The sequence below is a fragment of the Urocitellus parryii genome, chromosome 13 (assembly GCF_045843805.1).
Source record: "Urocitellus parryii isolate mUroPar1 chromosome 13, mUroPar1.hap1, whole genome shotgun sequence".
NCBI classification, from domain to species: Eukaryota; Metazoa; Chordata; class Mammalia; order Rodentia; family Sciuridae; genus Urocitellus; species Urocitellus parryii.
The window spans coordinates 39707976-39732146 of record NC_135543.1 but is presented as its reverse complement, the minus strand read 5'-3'; the positions used below and the strand labels follow the sequence as shown (position 1 = coordinate 39732146).

Sequence of the window (24171 nt, the reverse complement as noted above, 5' to 3'; positions counted from 1 at the left end):
CAGTCATAGGATAACTAAGAATCATCCTTTTTTAGGGATACACTGCCCATTCTGGTAGATATTAGCTATATGAGTCTCTTGAGCATTTGAAATGTGACTAGTCCAAATTGAGATGTGCTGTATGCCTATTGAGATATATTTTTTAAAAGCACCAGAAATGGAGGACTTCACATTAAAATATATGTATATAAAATACCAGCTTAATTTTTTAATGTTTGAGTTTATGTTGAAATGATAATTTCATAAAGACAACACCATTCTAATACCTCTCCAGTTAGAAATCCATTTCCTAGAGTCCTGACACAGCATTCCCAGTTGGCGGGTTCTCTAATGAACTGTAGGGATCAGGGTGGTGAGGGCAAGGGGCTGGAGACAGGAGTCCTGGCTAGGGAATAAAAATCCTTATAAAGGAGAAAATTATTTTAAATCCCAAATTAAAGAGAAATTTGAGTCGTTTACCTAGACTGTCCTCTCAACAATTTTTCATTCTTTTAATTTCTAACTCAAAATTTTAAATTAAAGGGGAAAATAGAAGATTTTTTCAGATGCTACGTGCACAAAGATCCTAATATATAAGAATAAAATGTTGGTGAATACTGTTTTGTCTTCAAATATAAATCATCATCCAAGTGTATGGTATTGTACTTGGAAAATTAACTTTGCTCAGATGGGAAGGATTGTTGCCAACTTGCCATCCGGATCTTTGTAAAATTTAAGAATCTGATCATTCCTAACATTCTGCTCTACACCTGTTCTCATAAAACTAGAGAGGAAAAGTATTACTCTGAATTAGTGGTGTGATTTGTAATCAGCTACCGTTTCTGAGGTATGGAAAGTTTAGCCAAGATTAAGAGCCATAATTTATTGGGTAGTAACCATGGCCAGGTAATATCCTAAGCCCTTTACATGGATTAACTCATTTAATCCATATGGAAACCTCTGAGGCAGATCCAGTTATTATCCCCATAAGAAAACTGAGAATCACAGGGATTAAGTGTGTGTCCAGCACAGCTAGTAAATGACAAAGCCAGAATTAGAGGCCAGGTGGCTCGTCCAGAGCCCCAACTGTCCTTCATTCACTGAGTGGTTCTGCCCCATGTAGGACCTCTGTGTACTGGCAGTGGCCGCCAAACTTCTTAAATCCAGCCACACAGAATGTAGCTACAGTAAGGGGACCACACACGGAAGAGAAGTTTCCTTTTTGAATGACAGTCATTCTCTAGGACACAGTCCCTAAGAATCCTATTCCTGAGGAAGGCAGGATAAAGATCTCCAAGTTTTGTCCTCACGGGCTAAGTTTTTCTTGGGACTAAGTTCTTCTGGGTTACCTTTTAGCTAAGAATGATGTATAGGGTAGGAAACAAAACATTTCATACAATCCCACCACGTCTTCCATTGCAGAATGAACTGTATTTTGAACAGCATCCCTTTAGTATAGATGGGTTTAAAAACAGAATTTTCTGAGAATATCACCAATGGCAATATTTGCTGGTCCTCTTCTGCCCTTTCTCCAAAGCTCTTGACTACAAACAAATAACATAGAAACAACAGATCATGAAACTTATTTATGAGTAAAGTATACTATGGTTCGTTTCCCAATGGTGATGTGAACTAAAACCAGAAGGGAAGATTGGAACAATTCATTTTCACCCCAGTTGCATATCTTTTATTTCTCTGCAGGAACACAGCAGCTACTCTTTGACAGTAGAAGCAAGAGATGGCAATGGACAAATAACAGACAAACCAGTCAAACAAGCTCAAGTTCAGATTCGTATTTTGGATGTCAATGACAATATCCCTGTAACGGAAAATGAAATGGTAACTTATTTTTATAATAAATGTATCTATTTATTCATATTTTGGCCCCAACTAAAATATATATCAACTTGTTTGTATTATATCAGAATAAAAATTACATGTTCTTATTTTGCAGTACGAAGGAACGATTGAAGAAAATCAAGTCAATGTAGAAGTCATGCGCATAAAAGTGACCGATGCAGATGAAATAGGTTCTGATAATTGGTTAGCAAATTTTACATTTGCGTCAGGAAACGAAGGGGGTTATTTCCACATAGAAACTGATGCCCAGACCAATGAAGGCGTTGTGACCCTTATTAAGGTAAGTCATGAGTGTTCAAAACTAGGGTGGAACAAGTTGCTGCTGGAGAGAATCTAGCATATTTTGAGCTCTAAGCACAAAAACTTTACATGCACCGCCAGCACCACCTTTGTTTAAGATAGTGGCCATACCTGCTTGCCCAAGTTGTGTGGTCAGCAATTGTTTGCACTACAGTTCAGATTCAGATCAGGGGACTCTGATCCTAGCCAGACAGCATGAGATCAGCGCCATCACTGCCTAGACCACTTCCTGTCATGCCCGACAGCATTCCCACACCATGACCTTGTGCCTCTGCTGAGTATCCCTTCACTTACCACCTCTCAGTCTATTTATCTAACAGTAGAGCCAACCCTCACTAATAAGATCCAAAAATAAAAGCTATGATAACTTGACACTTAAGTGTGACAAAGAAACACCTCGTAAAGCTACATGCCAACAGTGATGATTCCTGGGTGTCATTATCACAAATCCTAACTGGATGGGACTCAGCATCTTTCCTTTTAAACAAAAATCTACTTGTATTCTAATATTAATACTGCAGGGGCTACATTTTGGAACAAATCTCTTGTGCATTGAATCAATGAAGAAAAATTGAATCCAATCATTAAGCGTATGTAGGGTCTTACACATTTAGTTCTTATAGCTCCCACTTTTTAAACAAAAATTACAAGATGGATGTAACAAAATAAGCAAGGAACGATATTAATGTACTTGTAAGTGGTTTATGATAGAATTGCCTTGCCAGATTTTAAAATGAAATGCAAAACTGCAGCTTTAAAAATATTATTTCGTTAAGTTATAGGCAGACAAAGATTGATTCCAGAAGTTTCTAAATTTTTATAAAAATCAATATATGACAGTCTAGGTAAAATCTAACAGTGGGAAAATCAATAACAGAGTAGAAAATAATTGAGGTTTCATAGTAATAATGATGAGCCCCACTAATCAGTAGACTAATGTATGCATTTAAACTACCTCTTTAAAAGCAGAAGACAATTGAATACATTTCCTCATTTTTAAAAGGAAGACACATTTTATGATTATGGAAGAAATTATCATCAGAGATAAAAATTCACCTGCTTATGTGAAAATAGCATAATTTTTAGTTATCAATTATACGTTCAACTATGCCTGATGTTCGAGATAAAGTCAACAACATACACAGAAGCAATCGTATGCTGGTGAATGAAGAGGGTGCTGGAAATATTCTCAACCCATTCTTCCAAGGGGAGTGTGGATGAAAAGTAGTAAAATCAGCATTACAATGAAAGCAACAGTTGGAGAGAATTACAAATTTGTTATCTCAGCTATATAAAGCAGTTGCTTCCAGGGGCTGGGATTATGGCTCAGTGGTAGAGCACTTGTCTCACACATGTGAGGCACTGGGTTGGATCTTCAGAACAACATAAAAATAAATAAATTTCTTTTAAATAGTTGCTTACAAATTATAAAGGCAGTAATCAGATTTTATCAAAAAGAAATGAGATCAAGAAGATACACAGAGGACTGGGATTGTGGCTCAGTGGTAGAGAGCTTGCCTAGCATGTATGAGGCATTGGGTTTGATTCTCAGCACTGCATATAAATAAATGAATAAAATAAAGGTCTATTAACAACTAAAAAGAAAAGTTTAAAAAAAAAGAAGATGCACAGAAATACGCATTTGAAAAGGTACTGAATATCATTAACCATTATGAAAAATGCAAGTTGTGGCTGGAGTTGTGGCTCAGTGGTAGAGTGCTCACCTAGCACAAGCAAGGCGTTGGGTTTGATCCTCAGCACCACATAAAAATAAATTAAAAAGTAAAGGTATTGTGTCCAACTACAACTAAACTGAAAAAATATTTTTAAAAAAATCTATAAGAAATAGTCATCATACACTTACTAAAATGGCTAAAATCAACTGTCTTTGGATGGCTATAACAAAGTATCATCAACTTCGTAGCCTATAAACAGTGCCCGGCAAAGGCCCTATTTCTAGCTTATACATGGCACCTTTCTGCTGTATCCTCATGTGGCAGAAGAGGCCTGCAAGATCCCAGAGGCCTCTTTTATAAGGGAGTTCATCTCATTCACAAACATTCCTAAGACCTCACTAAAGCCCCATCTCTCAATATCATCACTATGGGGGATAGGATTTCAGTCTATGAATTCTATGGGCATGCAAATATTCAAACCACAGCAATCAAAAAGTCTGACAACACCAAGTATTGGAAGAATATAGAGAAAGTAGAACCTTTATATATTGCTGGTGGAAATATAAAATGACAGTTTGGTAGGTCTTTTTTTTTTTTTTTAAGTTAAACATACAGTAGTTACCCTATGACCCAGCAATCTTATTCCTAGGTATTAATTCACCCTAGATAAATAAAAACGTGTCTATACAAAGGCTTTTGTGCAAAATGTTCCTAACCACATAATAATCTGGGAGCGGTCCAAATAGCCATCAACTGGTGAGCAGAAAAATAAAATGTAGTATATCCATATAATGGAACATTATTGAATAAAAGGACTGAAGTACTGATACATGCTACAACATGGATGAATCTCAAAAACATTATGTTATTCAGAAACCAGGTACAAAATACTATTCTATGATGACATCATATCCTATGATGTCATTTATGAGAGATTTCTAGAAAAGGCAAAACGAGAGAGAAAGCAGATCAGGGATTGCATAGGGCCGGGGATATAAGGGAGGCATAAAGGAACTTTTTGTAATGATGGAAATGTTTAAAATTAGATCATAATGATGATGACAAATACTAAAAAACATCATGTTGTAAACTTAGGGTGAGTTTTATTGTCTGTAAACTATACCCGAATAAAACTGAAAAAAAAGGTAGAGGAGATAAACAGTATAAGAGAGATAATAAATCATTACATGAGAAAATGTGCACAGCTTTACCAACAAATTAAACCCATAATGTTATTGGAAAATAGCAAAATTGGAAATGATAAAATATGTTGATAGAGTTGTAAAAAACAGAGGCATTTGGCCTCATACATTGCTCATGATGTCGAAAATTTCCTTCATTCTCTTTGGAGCATTACAGCTATTTAGGACAAACACCATGTAACAGTTTTTATGTCCCCAGTGCCTAGCCCACTTTTTTACACTGTCTTGGCTCTTGAATACTAATAATAACTGGCTGAAAGATTCTATGTCTCATCTAGCATATATTGTGCTATCAAATCCCAGATTATCAGGTGCAGGAGCACCTTAAAAGAACTTTCAAAAAGATTTGAAAGTCAGAAAGAATGTATTTTCTCTAGTCACTTGTTGTGGTGTCCTTGTCCCTACCATATTTTAAAAGGGGCAAAATAAATTGTCCATACAAAACCCTACATAGAATAAAGCAAAATTCATAATAAATCACCCAAAAAAGAAGTGAACAGCTTTTCTAGAATCCTGTAAACATATGTATTTGACGAAACAAGCAATGGCACATGCATCTAAATTATCTGGGAACACTAGAAATAAAAAGCAGTGAAAGAATAGGGCCTAAATAAACTTTGACTAGGTAATTCTTTCAGTGATTTTTATATAGGTCACCCAGAAAAATAAGTTGTATAAGAATGTTCAAGAAAGTATTAACTATATTTGAAAATTGCAGATGGCCAAAATGTCTAGTAATAGAATGGTAAATAAGTATATCTAAATAATAATATATTATAGAAATGTTTATAAAATGAAAATGGGAAAATTGGACCATAAAATATATAGATAGAGTGTGATACAGAAATTATATCAAATGGACATTATAAATGCCATAATTCACAAAGAACTATTTGAAAGAAGGCTAATCTTTTATAGAATTAACAGCAAAGCAGATATTAATAGATACTGTGCACAAAGGAAGGGAGTAGGTTCTTTGTTTAAACAAATTTGAAAAGCCTTGGGTTTTTTTCTTCACTTCAGGAATTCTGGGGTTTTTAGGATATTGGTGTGTGTGTCAGTCTACCTGGGGGACAGAACTAGTAATACTACCATATAATGCATAGTCCTTGGACTAAAATGGAGCACCTCTTAGGCAATATTAATTTTTACTGAATGTCCATTAATATTTCCATTACAGAAAAAAAATCACTTTAGATTGTTAAAAATAAAAACGTATACTTTTAAAAATAAACTTGATCATTAATAAAATGAACTGGGAATGCTTCTTAAACTTTTTTTAACAATTATGAATATCCAGATTGACAGGAAATTTGTAATTACTTGGTATGGATATGAACTGGAATACTCAATGCAATAGTACTTGCTATATGTCAAATGATCTTATCTAACATTTAAAATGTGTGTACACGCACTCACCCTGTATGTTCTGGTTGTTTTCTCTGTTAAAAGAAACTTTGATCTTGCCTTTCTAGGAAGTTGATTATGAACAAATGAAGAATCTTGACTTCAGTATCATTGTCACCAATAAAGCAGCTTTTCACAAGTCCATTATGAATAAATATAAGCCCACATCCATCCCCATCAAAGTAAAGGTGAAAAACGTGAAAGAAGGCATCCATTTTAGAAGCAGCACAATTTCTTTCCGTGCTAGTGAAGGAATGGATAAGTCAAGCCAAGGCTTATCGATGGGAAAATTTCAAGTTTTTGATGAAGACACTGGACAACCAGCTCAAGTAAAGTAAGATATAGTTGTGAGCTTAAATCCAAATTTTAAGTTACTTTAAGTGCCTATTTTCAAATATCTTAATGAAATCTAAGCACCTCATTCCTTTACACCCCAGAGTTGTAACTCTCCAAAGGGCTATAGATTAAATTTCCCAAAGTTGACATGAGGAGGAATTTTCACCAGAATCCCCTTCCTTTGCCCACCTGTGTGTGAGGATGAGGCTAGAATGCTCACCACAGAAGCAGCTCTGGCTATAGATGCCTAAAAAGCAATAAAGGAAAAGCTCAGAAAAAAAAAATGCTTTCTAAACTCTCCCTTATTTCTGAAGAGTCTTGAGAGGTGAGAAAGTAGCAGTTAAAATTTACCACAAAATTTATTCTACACAAATTTAGTTCAAAAAAATTTTCCTTCATATGTTTTAACGAGGAAAATCAAGTTTTATTTATACATAAATCTTAATAATTAATCTTGCTCTGAATCATTCTGTTTTGCTTCAGAGATTGGCAGACTTTTTGTGTTTGTCTGGATGATGATGGCTTTTGCTCAGAATACATTTACTGAGCCATAGTGCCATGCCTGTACGAAAAAGGGACCTGGCTGTGTCTACTCTATAGTGACATCTTGGATTTGCATACTTTAAATTTTTCAAAGTAAATTTACTTCCTAGCTCTGAGAGCCATGCCATAGAAAAGAAAACTCTCTATGGGGCTATTATTTATGAAATTACAGGGATTCGTGTTGGATTTCAAGAATTCCCACCTGTTGCCCAGGACACACAGCTTTTGCAACTTCCTAAGTGCCAGAGCTGCTTGGTGGCTTGTCTGCTTCCGCCTATGACCCTGTGTGCCAGTGCTTCATACAACATTGTATTTAGTAGCATGGCCAACTGTAGCCAAACTGGAAATAATGGAGAAAGTTCTTCAATGATCTTTTTCCTTTGAACACATCTCCTATGGAATTCAGCCAAGTGATTATTTTTTAAAATAGTATTAAGAAACAGCATCCACTGTTTTTTACATACAGGATCTTGGTGACCATCTTTGCCTACCCTCCCCACAGGAGCCAGTCTGCCTCTGCTGACTTGGGTGGTCTAGTTTTAATTTCCCCTGCTCTGCATTGAACAAGGCAGTCCCTAACTGAATCTACAGAAATGAGGATTCTCCGTGACATTCTTTGTGAAAATTCTCACTGCCATCTACTGAGAAGTCTGTGTTGTTCTAACTCTCTGCCAATAGTATTGTGGCTGTCTATTGAAAATTGTTTCCCACCAATCTTTTTTAAATTTGGGCTGCTATTTTTAATAAAGGCTATAAATATATTAAAAAAAAAACTATTGCTCTCCCTGTAAGAATGATGAGCTGTGCTTCTTTAACCTGCAATTACAGAACTTTAGAATGAGAAAAAAAAATCTTAAACTTCAGTTCAAACCTATTATTTTACAGAAAGAATAGGAGGCACAGCTAAGTTAAATTATCTTCCAGTGTTCACCTAAATAATTAGTAATTGCTATTTTGAGATCTTTTTTCTTCTTCTTTTTTGCACTACTGAGGGTTGAACCTAGAGCCTGGTGCATGCTGGGCGAGCACTTCGCCACTGAGCTGTATCCTCATCCCCAGCCCTTATTTTGAAATCCTAATGAGGACAGTGAAAAAATCATTGACTTTATCATACTATTCTGATAATTATTCATCTGTAGCAGTTGTTTATGGATATTTGATACAGCATGTGAGCTGCCATCCTACCTGAATGGCATCTCATTTTCACAACAGAGATCACAGAAGGCATTTCAGCGTGAAGTGTGATACTTATTACTAAGATTCTGCTTTTAAGTATGAATGAGGGAAACTGTGGATGGCAAATAGACCCCAGCTTTAAAGTTCCTCACAGGAAATTCAGAGGTACTTGTGAAAATCCAAATGAACTATCATTTACCAATAGAAATACTAAGAGGCATAAAAACGTAGTTCAAATGTATATTTGGATTTTTTAAAATATAATACATAAAAATTTTTAAACACAGTACATAAATATTGCTGTAAATTAACCACCCATTCTTGTGTGCCTAAACAACCACTTAATAGAAAATAAATCATCAATTTGATTGGTTGAGCCAAGAGACTCATGTTTAGTTTATATTTGTATTTTTATATGTTAAACTAAATGGTATTCATTATGCACATTTCTGAAAATATAGTAGGAACATTCTCCCTGCCTCCCCATAGCTGGCTCTTTTCACAGTCATTCTCTTTGCTTTGAGCAAGGAAACCCAGAAGTCATTTTGTCAGCATTGTTTCCACTTTTAACCATTCCTACCTGAAAATTATTAACAACATCCCAATGAACAGTGTAATGTAAGTCTACTTTTGTCCATCTGTCTTTTTCTGTTACTAAGTTATTCCCCAAAGGCTTAACCCAAATTTAGGAGAGATTAGATCAACAGCTACAGGACAGGCTACAGAGTAACTGACAACCTCCTGGATTATAGATATTGAAGCAGGTTTCAAGAAATTAAAGACATCCAAACAAATTTCTGTAACAAGAACATATGTGAGATGAAAATTAATTTTTAAAGAGTTGTAGAGATTCCCAATTTGTCCAGAATTTTTAAAATAATTTGGTGTTTGTTTTATAACAGATATGCCAAATTGGAAGATAAAGACAACTGGGTTTCTGTGGATCCTGTCACATCAGAAATTAAACTTGTAAAAATTCCTGATTTTGAATCTAGATATGTCCAAAATGGTACATACACTGTAAAGATTATGGCTATATCAGATGGTAAGTTATTAAATAGACATTTTTCTTGATTATGTGAATTTAGATTTTATCTTCCAGCATCAGAAACTTTTATTTTGAAAGTATATATATAAATCTATCTCTCTAAAGGATAAAGATTCATATTCCTACTTATTCAGTGACTAAAGCTAGTACTTGGCCTTGAATATGAGACATATCTGGGATAGGAAATGTCGTAAGTGGTTGGTACACTCTTTATACCAAGTTGATAAGAGAATTCAAACTGTGGTCAACAATATGATCAGAATAGAAATAATTTTTCCTTCTCTTGTTGTTCAGATTATCCTAGAAAAACCATCACTGGCACCGTCCTTATCACAGTTGAAGACATCAATGACAACTGCCCCACACTGGTGGACCCAGTGCAAAACATCTGTGAGGATGCGCCATACGTGAACGTTACTGCAGAGGACCTTGATGGATACCTGAACAGTGAGCCATTCAGCTTCTCTATCATTGATGAACCACCTGGAATGGCAGAAAAATGGAAAATAATACGACAAGAAAGTAAGCAGAATTGTTGGACTATCTTAAAATCAAAATATTAAGCATGGTAGATATTTAAAATCCTTATAGGTTGTATTTATTCTCACAATATAGATTTCCAATAAAAATGTTTAAGGGCATTTGTAAAATGAGGTTCTGAACCTACAGACATAGTATCTTTTTATGCCTATGGAAAGATGAAAATTTATATAAAATGTCTAGAATTAGTGAGGTATTCTCTGAATAGCTCTTGAAGTCTCAAAAGCTCTTCTCTGATAAGCTTTTCTAGACACAACAATCATAGTAAGTGTCTTCTATAACTCTTGAAGTATGCTAATGATAATTCCATCTAAAATAACATATATTGAAGTGGGGAATTACATTTTTTGAGCACTTACTCTGTGCCAGGTACATTACCATATTTAACCCTCAATCCATAACATTATTCCCTGATTAGAGGTGAGAAAACCTTAGCTTAACTAGAGTTCAGTAACTTATTCATAGTTAAAATGCTAGTGTGTGGTGGAGATCACATGACAAAGGGTCTGTCTTATGTTCCTCTGCCCCACACCAATGGACACACCCATGGGTCCACATCTTGGACACAGCCCTCGAGTTAACATGAGCTTTGATATCCTTTAGGGTGATCTTGCATGCCAAAAACTCTATCCAGAAAACTATTTTGTTTTAAACAATCAGTGTTCATTTCAGAAAAGTTTCAAATACAATCTGCAAGTTTTTCTTAATCTATAGGTTTGTTATGGTATTTTAAGTCTAGCAAGTGTTTATAATCATTTTAAGAGGTTTTGATTAATTTTTTGACCAGTTTACAAGTTAACATTTCAAACTTTTTATATAAACTAAGTATATTTGATTTCCTTTTTTATACATTTCAGTGATCCAAATTAACAAGTAAATCCTCCCTGTGATTTTGAACCCTAAGTTCCAATAAATTGAATTTATAAATATATTGCACCTAGAATTCTCTTCAGTATTTTCATACCAAACGAGTGACATTTCAGCCTAAAACCACAAGTCTAAGTCAGTAATGCCAATTATACATTCTAGAGTTATAATCTGTCATCCTAATAGGGTTAATTGTTCATAACATAAATACATGAAACAATGTAAATAAATTCCTGACAATACAAAAATATTAAAAGTGTCCTTAACTCGCTTCAACTTTCCTCTGTTTAATTCCAAAAGTTCGATTGATGAGCTCACCTGAAGCAGCTATGCCCTTGGTTAGCTCAGGTTGCCTTTCCACTGAGGATGAGTCACCTTTGTGGCTAGTTGAGGTTCTCTGTGACAACTTCCCAGCCAGTGAGGGCCTTGCAGTGGCAGGCGTCCAAGGTGCTTCTTCTGGTAGTTTCATCACAGACATCAAAATTTGAATTAAGTAACCAGTTCTGTACCCTAAGAGGCCTGGTACACCCCTACCCTGAATGCCTGACTGCAGCTTGTCTTTCCTTGACCAAGATATGTAAATGAGTTTTCCATTGAACTTGGAATCCCAAGACTCCTTTATTTTATCTAAGAACTTTCTTTAGTATATTCTGGGCATAGTCTTCAGCACGTTTTGCTGTTAACAACCTTAGAAATTTGGTATTACAATGGTCAACATTTTACCGGTGGGGAAACAAAGGCACAGTGAGTTTTCCTGACTTTCTTGAGGCCACAGCTAGGTTAAGACTTGGAGCTTGGAGCTCGGATTCAACCCAGGCAGTCTGGTTCCGCCTGGGTGCTGTGCTGCCTCTCCAAATCTCTAAGTGGCTTTTCTGTCTAAAAATAAACATATTTAAGCTTGATGAGTCCTTGAAATTTTTTTTTTAATAGTCGTGGGAACATAAGACTCTCAAGGAAGTGTGTTAATAGTGTTGTTACAGGAAGTCACTGAGATTATTCATTATATAACGATGTTAGAGAGAATTCTTTAACTCAGGCTTTCTTCTCCCTGATCAAATAATAAGGTGATCGACCAGTTAGCATGATACATAGCTTCTTTCTATTTTTATTTTTATTTGGGAAAATTTTTAAATATGGAAAATTCTAGAGGATTTTAAATTATATAGTCTCATACTTACTACTTAGAATTAAAAGAAATTAATGATTGATTCAGCCTTAGAGAATAATGAAATCATGTCATTTGCAGAAAAATGTATGGCAAAATAAGCCATACTCAGAAGGTCAAGGGTCTCATATGTGGAAGCTAGAAAGGAAAGGGGAAAAGAAAAGTGGAGGAGCAGGATCTCATGAATATCAAAGGGAGATCCATAGAGGAAAGGGACCAGGGGATTAGAGGTAGGGTGCTGGGATATGAATTGGCCAAATTATATTGTTATATTGTGTACAAGTACAAATATGTAACAACAATTCCCATTGGTATGTACAACTATAATGCACCAATAAAAAATGTGGAAAAAGAAATAAGTAGAGAAGAAAAATATATTAATGAGCCAAATATAGTGGTATATCCTATAATCCCTGCTAATTGGGAGATTGAGGTAGGAGAATAGTAAGTTTGAGGCCAGCCTCAGCAACATAGCAAGACACCACCCCAAAGAAAATATTAACACTTTTTTTTATTTGTGTCACAACTTTCATTTGTCGATGATAACTAATAGAGTGGAAATCCCATCCTCCCCTCCCACATAGCCCATCAGAGCCCATCATGAATTTAGTTGTATTTTTCCAGGCCCTGTCTCCCTGAGCCCATATTTCTTAAACCAATGACTATATCCTTTCCTCATTTCCCCAGAGTTTTTGTGATGATTTATTTATTATTTATTTAGAAATATACAGATCAAATTCCATAAAACTTGGAGCTTAAAATATTTCTTACTTCAAAAACAAAGATAAAACCAAAACACTTGATTTGTATCTTTGTGTTCTCTATCATACCTTATAAGTAAATTATTCTAATAAACATTTACATATGTCAGAAAAGTTTTATGCTATTTAATTAATCATGGCTTTAATTCATGTGAAAACTGGTCATTACTTTTATTTGTGTGAAAAAAAAAATGTTAAATCATCACCAAGGCATATACTTAAAAAATAAGAGGTATTCCACAACACTTCCAGTGTTATAGTCTTCTAAAAACATAACCTGAATCCAGTCGTGAGGAAACAACCAGACAAATTCAAACTAGAACATTCTCTGAAATAAGTGGCCTATTAAATATTTCAAGGTCTTGAAAAGCCAAAGAGAGAGTGGGAAAATTCCAAATAAGCAGGGACTACAGTAATAACTAAATTCAATGTGTTAGCCTTGATTGGACCCAGGATCAAAAGAGAGAGATCTGTAGGATATTATAAAAGGATATTTTTATAATAACCAAAAAGTTTGCAAATGAGTTATATCTATTACTTAGTATTATTGTCTCAATAATAATTTTTTAAGAGCACTAATATTCCTTGGCCTTAAAAAGTTTGTGCTGAAGAATATCATGCTATTTATAACTTACCTTGAAATAGTTCTGATAGAATTTTTTGCAAAAAGTATGCATGTATATATAGAGAGAAAGCATTGATACAAAATGTAAACAGTTAGTGAAGGGTATATGTATTGGTCAACTTTTCGTCGCTGTAACCAAAATATCTGATGAGAACAACTTAGAGGAGGAAGGTTTATTTGGGCTCACAGTTTTAGAGGTCTCCGACTCCAATGCCCTGGGCCTGAGATGAGGGAGAACATCATGGCAGAAGGGTATAGTGAAGGGAAGTGCTCAACTCATGGTAGATGGAAAGCAGAGAAAGAGATTGAGGACCCAAGGACAAAATAAAATCACCAAGAACCTGTCCCCAATAACCTACTTCCTCCAGCCACACCCTACCTGCCTATAGTTACCACCTAGTTAGTCCATTTGGATTATTAGTCCATCAAATGGATTAATCAATGATTAAGTTTCAGCTCTCATAATCTTATCATTTTTGCCTCTGACCATCCCTGCTTTGTCTCATGCACAAACTTTCAGGGAATACTTCACATTTAAGCCATAACAGTATTATCAATATTGATCGGAATATTCTTGCAATTTTTCTGAAGGTTTAAAATGTTCAAAATTTCAAATACACAGTATTAAAAGCAAAAAGAAAGGAATCATAAAACATTGTTGAAAATTGTTAAAGTTGGATGGGTACCATAAGACTTATGCTTTTCTATTATTGTCTATATTTGGAAAATTGCCATAAAGTTTTTCTTAAGAAATAGTAAAATAAAGTCAGTCAGTGAAAATGTTGAACTCCTCCCTTGTTCATCACTGTATTCCTCATATTTGATACACCACATACATTTATTAAAATTAATCATCACAAAAATAAAGTGTCCAATCTTTGCTACTGAACAGTATTGGAGGACTGTGAACAGACTTTAAGGAGCTCACAGCATGAATTCAATGAGAAGTTAAGGAAAAATAAGGTTTCTAAGTGGAGCTAAATAAAGAACATTCTTTCCGTGATTTAATTTCTCCCTTTCCTTAGTAATCACCTGCTTCTATTTCTCCCTGGTTCTTACCCTTGAAGGTACCAGTGTGCTGCTGCAACAAAGCGAACAGAAGCTGGGCAAGAGTGAGATTCAGTTCCTGATTTCAGACAGTCAAGGCTTGAGTTGTCCTGAGAAGCAGATCCTTAAGCTCACCGTCTGTGAATGTCTGCATGGCAGCGGCTGCGTGGAAGCCCAGCATGACTCCTACGTGGGCCTGGGACCCGCAGCAGTGGCGCTCATGATTTTGGCCCTTCTACTCTTGCTACGTAAGCCTTAAAAGCCATTCCCTAGCTCTGTTAGTAATTTGAGTGTCCACTAGTGGTTTGTTACTGTAGTAGTCCTTGATGTCTCTACAGGTGTTCTTCAACCATCCTAGAACACTTCTGAGGGTAAATAGGGAAATGACCACTGGTGATTGATAAACTCACCAAAACTTATTGCAGGACTCATTTCAGACTTAACTTGCCAGAGCTCTGCCTCCCATGATCCCCTCTGCTTAGCTTGCTTCTTCACCAGTACCAATGGTAGCCAGACCTGCAAGCATTTAACTACATCCCAACAATGATAGGCTGTTCTCAACCACGCCTGCCCGCTCTGTCTACGCTCCAAAACCCTTGGGTTTCCTTTCATGAAAGAATAAAGGACTGCCAATTAAGGTCATGGAGTCCCACTCCATTTGACCTCTGAACTCAGGCAGACCACCAGTTCCAAGGCTATCTCAGAGGGAGAGGAGGAGCCTGAGAAAGCCATTAGTAGATGTCCAGTTGAATGCACAGCTCAACAGTTTACAGTGTACCTTATTTCCATTATCTCCATGTTGTGGGTAATCACAAATACAGACGCATAAGTATAAGTGACTTGTCTCAGTTTACCAAGTGCGTGGGTAGGTCCTGGAGCTGGGACTGCCTGCTGTATGTAGGGATTCCTTGCACTGCCTCTCATCTCAGATTCTCTGGAGCCTAATGTGGTACTTGACACATGACAGATACTCAATATTTATCGAATGTACTGAAACTGTTGAATCACTGCTGGTTGATTTTCATCTCTATATTAAGCATAGTAGCTATAGTCTGTAGTTGCAATGCTGTCAGTTATTTTAGATGAGAAGGAATCTAGGAAGTATTCAGTTCGTCAAACTGCCAAATGGGTATGACAGTAAAATCAAATGAAACCCATTGACCAATTAACCCACACTGCTTGCAGATGTGGTTAATTCTATACTGCATTGACCAGAGAGCAAATCCCAGCTGGTCTTTGTTTCCTCATAAAGGCAGAATAAAACATAAGGGGACTGGGGATATAGCTCGGTTGGTAGAGTGCTTGCCTAACATTCACAAAGCCCTGGGTTCAATCCCTAGCACCACACCAAAAAAAAAAAAAGTATTATATTGAATGCTAGATAAAATGTGGGTGTATACATAGATATGCACATTTTAATGTAGAATCATTTTAGAAAACAGTACTTAGGCTAATTTGAAGGTTAATTGAGACCTCAGACAATCATGAGTTGTGTAAAAAAAACTTTGTTAAGTATTATAGCAGTTTTAGTGTTTTTATATTTTTCTACTAAAATTTTTTCACTTCTAAGCCCTTTTTTAATACATTCTATTTTGGACAATAAATTTACTAAAAAAAATTGGACAATGGTTTAAAATTTTTTTCATCTTTAAATTGGTTTTGCAACTTTGGGTACTGTCTCATCCAGTCTCAATGTTCCCCCCAGTAACCACTGCAAGTCTCTTTGTAATGAACAGGCTTGGAGTATGTGACCCTCTCCTTCTGCCTCAAGCTTTGATGTTACTTACCCAAAACAAGATTGGGGAGATTGAATCAGGGTGAAGGAAAGAAAAATAGGGCTATGAATAAGTAAAGACTAAACTTACAGAAGTGAGATGCAAATTCCAAAATCGTACCATTTAAGCTTAGAAATCACATCTGCAATTTAAGATCTCTACTCTATTTTGCTTCTGCACAGTTGTGCCACTTCTGCTGCTGATGTGCCATTGTGGAGAGGGCGCCAAAGGCTTTACGCCCATACCTGGGACTATAGAGATGCTGCACCCTTGGAATAATGAAGGGGCGCCACCTGAAGACAAGGTCAGTTCATCAGATACTGATACTCCTTGTCATCTTTTCTGATTTTAAAGGGGCCTTAGGTGATGGGGAATGTTTCTAACATTTTTGGTCATGAGAGTAATGTAGTTGGGATGTTGTAAAATATATGTTTGGTGTTCATCCCCATTCCCTGGCATACAACTCCTAAAAACCTTGGCATCTCCTAAGTGATAGCGTCTAGACATATGAAAGCGGCAGTGAAGTCTGGGTGTCTTGGGAACTGCCCTCAACCTGTGAAATCTGACACTATCTCCAGGTAGATTGGGTCAGAATTATATTGACTTAGAGGCCACGCAGCTGGTGCCTGCTGCAGAATTGATTGCTTGTTTGCTAGTAGGGAGAAATCTCCACATCTTTTGAGGTCACAGAAGTTTGTGTTGGCCATTGTGGTGAGAGAGTACAAGAGTGGTTTGGTTTTCACTAAAGATTTCACACATTGGGCTTTGTTAAACAAAGAGTTCAAAGGACAGCGTACTTGGGGTTGGTTGCCAGGGCGGAGTTGAGGTGGTTTTACTGCACTGTGATGTATCCTGTGCTAATAAGAATGTAGACCGTGCATCAGGCAGTGACCCAGAGAATGTGGAGCAGGGGTCCCAATATTAAATGGTTAGTCTTTCTCAACCAAGAACTGCTCTGCTTCCATCCCCCTCCATACAGCTGACACAGAGATAAACCTCCAACCCCTATGACAGTTGTAAAATGCTGTGAAGTCCCCTTTTCCTAATTATTTAGTAGCCATCTCTTTGATCTCTCTGTTGCATCTTCACCCTGGGTCTCTCTGCATCTGCCTTGAGCTCCATTTCCAACAGGATATGATTCAGCATCGATGTCAGTGTTTAGTGAATTCAAACAATGGTTCCTTAGACATATGTGTGGGCACGTCAGGATCAACATGATAATCCCACAGCACGTAGCCTCAGGTGCCTTCTTTTTTGGAACTTATCCCTCCATGGATGAGTTCCATTCCCACACTTTCCTTGTGTTCCAGACACTAGCTACTGTCCTCACATCCTAACTAGCATGTGGGAGAAGAGTGAAGAATCGCTCTGTAAGTGCTTTTCCCAGAAGTTGCCTACACCATTTCTGCTTGACTCACATCAACCAGATCTCAGGTGGCTACGCCTAGTAGCAGCAAGGCTTGGAAGCAGTCCTTATCCATCCAACTAAAAATAAAATTAAGTGTTCTATAACTGCAGCAGAAGTCATCAAACCCTAGAGGAAAATTGAAATGTCATCGGTGCCAGTCGATGAGTGAGATGAAACCATACAGGAAAGTTTGGGTTTTGTTCCTCCTTTGATTGTAATCACTTATGAAATATAAGAAGGTAGAATGGAGATATCTATAAGACTCAGATTTTAAAAAATAGAATAAAATGAGGATGATAATGCCTATCTCAAAAAAAAAAAAAAAAGACTCAAGTAGAAGTTATTTAGCCCAAAATATTTTTCCTGATTAGCTTCTGAGGAAATAGTTTATCCCTCCTTATGCCCACTTAGCTCAGACGCTTCTGTCTACCATATGGACTCTCCATCCTTCTGACTCAGTCCCCATCGGTATTTGCTCACAGGTGGTGCCAACCCTGCTGGCAGTGGATCATGCAGAGAATTCAGCAGTAAGAAATGGAATAGGAGGTACAATGGCCAAAGAAGCCACCATGAAAGGAAGTAGCTCTGCTTCCTTTACCAAAACACAGCATAATTTGTCGGCGATGGATGGAAGATGGGAAGAACATAGAAGCCTCCTTTCTAGTGGGGCAACCCAGATTATGGGGACAACAGGAGGCATGGTGGGTGGTGCTGAAACCATGAGGACCACAAGAGCCACAGGCGCTTCCGGAAACATGGCTGGAGCTCGAGCAGGTGCTGTGGCAGCGAATGAGGAGTACTTAAGAAATTATTTCACTGAGGTAAGGATGGGTTTTTATGTATAGGAAAAAAATAATTAAGAAAGGAATATGGTTTTAGGGTACTCATTGCCAAGAATCTAAATGGGATTTGGGGGTTTTTCTGTTTGGTTGTTTTTAGGTCATGTTCATAGGCAATGAGAAAAAGAGGAATGATACTCATTGAATTAGTCAGTATTAGCTCAACTATGCTGTGATAACAAATGATCCCACATCTTCTAAGTTCTCCCAAAGACCTTTTTCTCACTTATGTTCATATCTTGGCTAGTCAGCTCAGCTCTGCTCTGCTCCATGTTGGCTTCATTTCAGTTTGCATGCAAAATAGCAGATGGTATCTGAGAAGCTGCCATCGTTGTGACACAGGGAAAAGAGTAATGGCAGAAGCAGGTTATGACAACATAAAGCCTTCAGCTTTCTTTACACTTGCATTTCATTGGTCAGAGCAAATCACACAGTCATACTAAATGTTAGTGGGTCAGAAAGCACAACCCTAGGCCTGAATCCAGGAGGGAGGGCCAGAGAATACCTGATCTAAAAAACACAAGCTGTTAAGTCTGCTCAGATTTTACCTGCTGTACTGTTAGGAGAATTCATTATAAAAATGATGAGGAAAGTTATAGCAAAGATGATCAAATGCTCATGGGGCTGGAGATGTAGCTCAGTTGGTACATCTTGCCTAGCATGTGCAAAGCCCTGGGTTCAATCCCCAGAACCACCAAAAACCAAAGAACAACATCCAGAGAAGCTCATGCCTAGAATTAGGAATTAGAAGATAAAAGTGTTTGAAACAAAGTGTATTTCAGAACATATTCTATTACTAGGGACTATTGGGGATATTTATTCCATAATGGAAAATGGATCAGTTCATCTGGAGGCCTAATGCCTCTAAAATAGGTCAGTATCTAATAACAAAAATTTGAAATGCAGTGAAACCAGAAGAGAAACACACAAGTCCATAATTATAGCTGGAGAGTTCAACTTAACCCATCAGTGATTGAAAGAACAAGTCCACAAGATCAGCAAGGAAGGGCTGAGGATGTAGCTTTGTGGTAATGCATTGGCCTAGTATGCATGAGACCCTGGGATATAGAAAACCTAACAACATTATCAACTGGCTCCAGAAATAGCATGGTTTCTGGAGCAGGGGTCTCTGGCCCTCTGCCAAATTTTGGCTGGAGCTACTTGGCATCAGTAGAACACTCAATGACACAAAAGTAGAATACACATCCCTTTTGACATAGATACAAAATAAATTTTTTTTACATAAAATAAGTTCTGTTCTGTGATATAGAGTAAGTTTTAATAGATTTAATAGAATTGCAATCAGGCAGAGTACTTTGCCACTCACAAACCAAAGATAATAACAAAGTAGTGTATAAAATATACCCAAATATTTGTAAGTCACATATTTCCAAATAACCCATGGGTAAACAAAGGAAATTTTTTTTTTAAAAAAAGGAGCAGTTAGTATAAAGTTGAAACTGTGTACTCTGATGTTTGTGTTTCTCTGATATTTCCTTTATAATCAGACTTAAGATTTGGCATTTATGAGCAGAAATAATAGTCATCGCTGATGACTTGTCTCTATTATTATATCCATTTTAGAAAGTGGCTTCCTACACTGAGGAAGATGACGTTCACATGGCCAAGGACTGCCTTCTGGTTTATTCTCAGGAGGAAACGGAATCTCTACATGGCTCCATCGGCTGCTGCAGCTTTATTGAAGGAGAGCTAGATGACCGCTTCTTAGATGACTTGGGACTTAAATTCAAGACACTCGCTGAAGTTTGCTTGGGTCAAAAGATAGATATGGATATGGAAATAGAGCAGAGGCAAAAACCTGTCAAAGACACAAGTATGAATACAGCTCCACGGTCACTCAATGACCAAACTGTGGTGAACTCAGAGACTTCCTACTCCTCTGGCAGCAGCTTCCAAGTTCCAAAATCTCTGCATGAAGCAAATGCAGAAAAAGTAACTCAGGAAATAGTCACCGAAAGATCTGTATCTTCCAGGCAGGGTCAAAAGGTAGCACCACCTCTTGCTGAGCCCTTGCCTTCTGGTAATATCATAATGACAGAAACGTCCTATGCCACGGGCTCCTCTATACCACCAAGCACTGTGACCCTGGGTCCTAGACAGCCCCAGAACCTCATTGTGACCGAGAGGGTATATGCTCCAGCTTCCACCTTGGTGGATCAGCATTATGCTAATGAGGGTAGTGTCATGGTAACTGAAAGAGTAATTCAGCCCAACGGAGGTGTCCCTAATCCTCTGGAGGGTACCCAGCATCTGCAAGATGCACAGTATGTTATGGTGAGGGAGAGAGAGAGAGTCCTTGCCCCCAGCTCAGGGGTGCAATCCACTCTGGTTGTGCCCAATGTGGCAGTAGGACAGAACGTGACAGTGACTGAAAGAGTGCTAACACCTGCTTCTACTCTGCAATCCAGTCACCAAATTCCCATTGAAACCTCTATGAAGGCCAGAAATGTGGTTTCTGGTGCAGGGGTCTCTGACCCTCTGTCGAATTTTGGTTTAGAGGAAACTGGTCATTCTAATTCTACCATCACCACATCTTCCACCAGGGTCACCAAGCATAGCACTGTGCAACATTCATACTCTTAAGCTGCCACCAGCCACAGACTGACCCAGAGCTTAGCCATCAGGAATTGGCTCTAAGGTTTCCTTGTCCCTGGTCTTTTGTAAACCTTTCAGACATGCAGAGACATGTATGCATTGAGCTTAAAGTTTTTCTCTGCTTTCATGGGTTATATTTCAGAGTTGCCCTGTGATTTACTGAGGACATAGTGATGATGCTATTTCTGAAGTGCCTTTTAGTGAGTTATACAAACAATATTTGTAAAACAAAAACAGAGGAAATGTGGCTTCTGAGAATTTACCAAATTAACATGAAGTATCCAGTTCATCAGCCGTCCAGCAGAGCAACCCAAGAAACTGTCAGGGTCTCATGACATGGAATGTTGCCCATTCTCTTGCCAATGACTACACCTTACAGATTATTAGCAGCTCATTTTTCCAAAAATACATCAATAGTCTGGGCTACCAATTTTATTGTTGGTTTTCTTTAAGACTGGAACCCTTTAAATTGTGTAAAAATGTTGAAATTCTAGAATACTGACATGGGAAGAACACACATTATTGTTTGTGTACATGACACGCCTGCACATGTGTATCATGGTCTTAAAAATGGCATGTGCCTTCTTGTCTCTCAACAATCATGACTTTTTTGAATGCTTCATATTCAGTTTAAAATCTAGGAAAAATTTATAAATATAAGATAATTTTACTTATTATAATAATTAAATGCTTTGGAAAAAAAACTCAGGATATATTATCTTCTTACTAGTCACAATATAGTGCAGCTAAACTCACCAGCTACTATAGTAGGAATAGTGCCTGGTTCGTGGCCTTATGTCCTCAGTGCCTAGCATGGATGTCAAATAAATATTTGTGGGATTAAATTGAATTTTAAAAACCATTCTCTTTTATATTCAGTTGCCCAAGACATCAAAAGACCCTAGGATCCTATAATTATAATTTCAAATTATGATTCAATTCTGATGTCCCAAAGCTATTGACTGGTCATGACTTAGTACATGAGTAGTAAATATTGCATTTGAAAATAATAATAAAAACGGGCCTGATTTGGGTTGTTTGGCTCCTGAGTTGTATTTTATTGCTCCTAGAAATGTTTCAAAATACATTTACATGTCAGTAATAATTTGTATATCTATTTCCAATAACAAAGTAATTTTCTTAACTTTTCTAGACTAATTTCTGGACATTTAAGATATTTTGCTAGGAAAATGAAACTTTCTTTTGGCAGTACTGGGGGTCAAATTGAAAGCCTCATATGTTAGGCAAACACTGTACTGTCAAGTTATGCCCCAAACCCCGGAATTGAAATGTTTTAGACATTTTTTAAAATATTCTTTACTTGAATTGTATTATGAAAGGAATATACAATGTGTTCCACTAAATGTATATAGTAAGGGCATATATTTTAGAGATCATAAGCTGTGGCTAAGATGAAGTCCACACTTCTTCCATGATCTAGAATTGTTTTCTCTCCAGTTGCTAATTTTTCTGTTTTGTTTTGTTTTTATTGTAGTCTTAGTTGTATTTTGCCAAATATGCAGCAGGAGTATCCTTGCTGTGTGAAAATATAGATATGACCTATGTCCCTAGAACAAACAAAACTTGATCTTAGGCCTCCTGGGGCAGGTGTGGAAAACAAACCTGTCGTGTGTGTATATATAACATAATCACATGTTCTAAACGGTTTTCTTTGTTCCTAAAAAAGGTACTTTGCATTAGTTTTTGCATTTGTTCCTTGGTAGATTATATTTGTATGTGTATTATCATAAAATATTTAAATAAAAAGACTACTTTAAAGGGACTTTTCTCCACATCTTCTATATGCTTATAAAATAGGGGTTTTAGAGGAGAGCACACCCCAAAGACAGATGTTTCTTAGTCTTTATTATTTAATTAGATCCACTTGCAACCAGTGCAATAAGCCTCTTTAGAAGAGCATTATTTCTTTCTTTCTTCCTTCCATTTTTTTTTTTTTTTTTTTTTTTTTTTTTGGTACCAGAGATTGAACTCAGGGGCACTCGACCACTGAGCCACATCCCCAGCCCTATTTTGTATTTTATTTAGAGTCAGAGTCTAGCTAAATTGCTTAGGGCCTCGCTAATTTGCTGAGGCTGGCTTCAAACTCGTGATCCTTCTGCCTCAGCCTCCTCTTCTACTCTGGGTAAAAGAGTAGAACAGAAGAAGGCGCAATTTAGTTTTAATTTCAGATTCATAGTGAGTAATTTTTTGCTGTATGTTTGTCCAGTGGTTAAAAAAAAAAAAAAAAAAAAAAAAAAAAAGTTCAGATGCACCTGAACAGAGCAGGAGCTAGGATGGAAGAACCTAACGGTTTACTGGATGTGGTTTGTGAAGCTCCAGGCCTCCTACCCTAACCACTAGCAGTGTCCCAGCTGGGGCTCATACCAGCCAAATGGAGTCCTCCTGACCCAGATCAGCCTCTACTTCTACATCCACAAACGTCTGGAGCATGAATGACAGTGCCAGTACCTGCTCTGGGCACAGACCAGAGGCAATGGGCAGCTTAAATGCCAGTCCTCAGGATTTCTTCCCAGAGGACAAACCCGGCTTCTCCAGACAGGTCCAGGCCTGTGGGTACCCTCATGCAGCACCCAGGAGGGCATCCCAGCAGCCTTGTAACCAAAAGCTTGGTCCCTGTCCCCAATGCCAATTTAATAAGGAGGACATAGTTTTGAGGAAAAAAAAAAAAAAGAGGGTTTATTGCTTTGCTAGCAAAGGAGAAACACAGGGGACTCCTGTCCCAAAGGCTGTGACTTTCTCTATCAGGAGGGACAGGGGGGGTTTAAAGGAACCCTTCAAGGGTTATATTCCGGGTGTGCTCTGGCAGGGGGTCCTAGGGCGCCCTAAGGACTCACTTGTTAATCTGGGAGATATTCACTTCCCAGATCCTCAGGAGGCATCTCCTTCCTGTAGTGGGGAAGAAAGGGGCAATTAACTAGGGGAAGAAAAGATAACACTGTCTCCCAGATCTTGTTAGGGAGGGGGAGAGGGGAGAAGAGAG

The 24171-nt window shown here is 37.4% G+C and overlaps 1 protein-coding gene across 1 annotated transcript in view; it reads left to right on the top strand.

Annotated features, from left to right (window-relative positions):
• Dsg2 (desmoglein 2) overlaps positions 1-21158 on the top strand; it is a 29453-nt gene extending 8295 nt beyond the window's left edge. Inside the window, exons 6-14 of the mRNA XM_026400739.2 lie at positions 1681-1818; positions 1934-2119; positions 6493-6758; positions 9382-9524; positions 9822-10049; positions 14553-14780; positions 16490-16611; positions 18198-18536; positions 20139-21158. Coding sequence (XP_026256524.2) covers positions 1681-1818; positions 1934-2119; positions 6493-6758; positions 9382-9524; positions 9822-10049; positions 14553-14780; positions 16490-16611; positions 18198-18536; positions 20139-21158 — 2670 coding nt within the window. The remainder of the gene's footprint in view (positions 1-1680; positions 1819-1933; positions 2120-6492; positions 6759-9381; positions 9525-9821; positions 10050-14552; positions 14781-16489; positions 16612-18197; positions 18537-20138) is intronic.
• The last annotated feature ends 3013 nt before the right edge of the window (positions 21159-24171 follow it).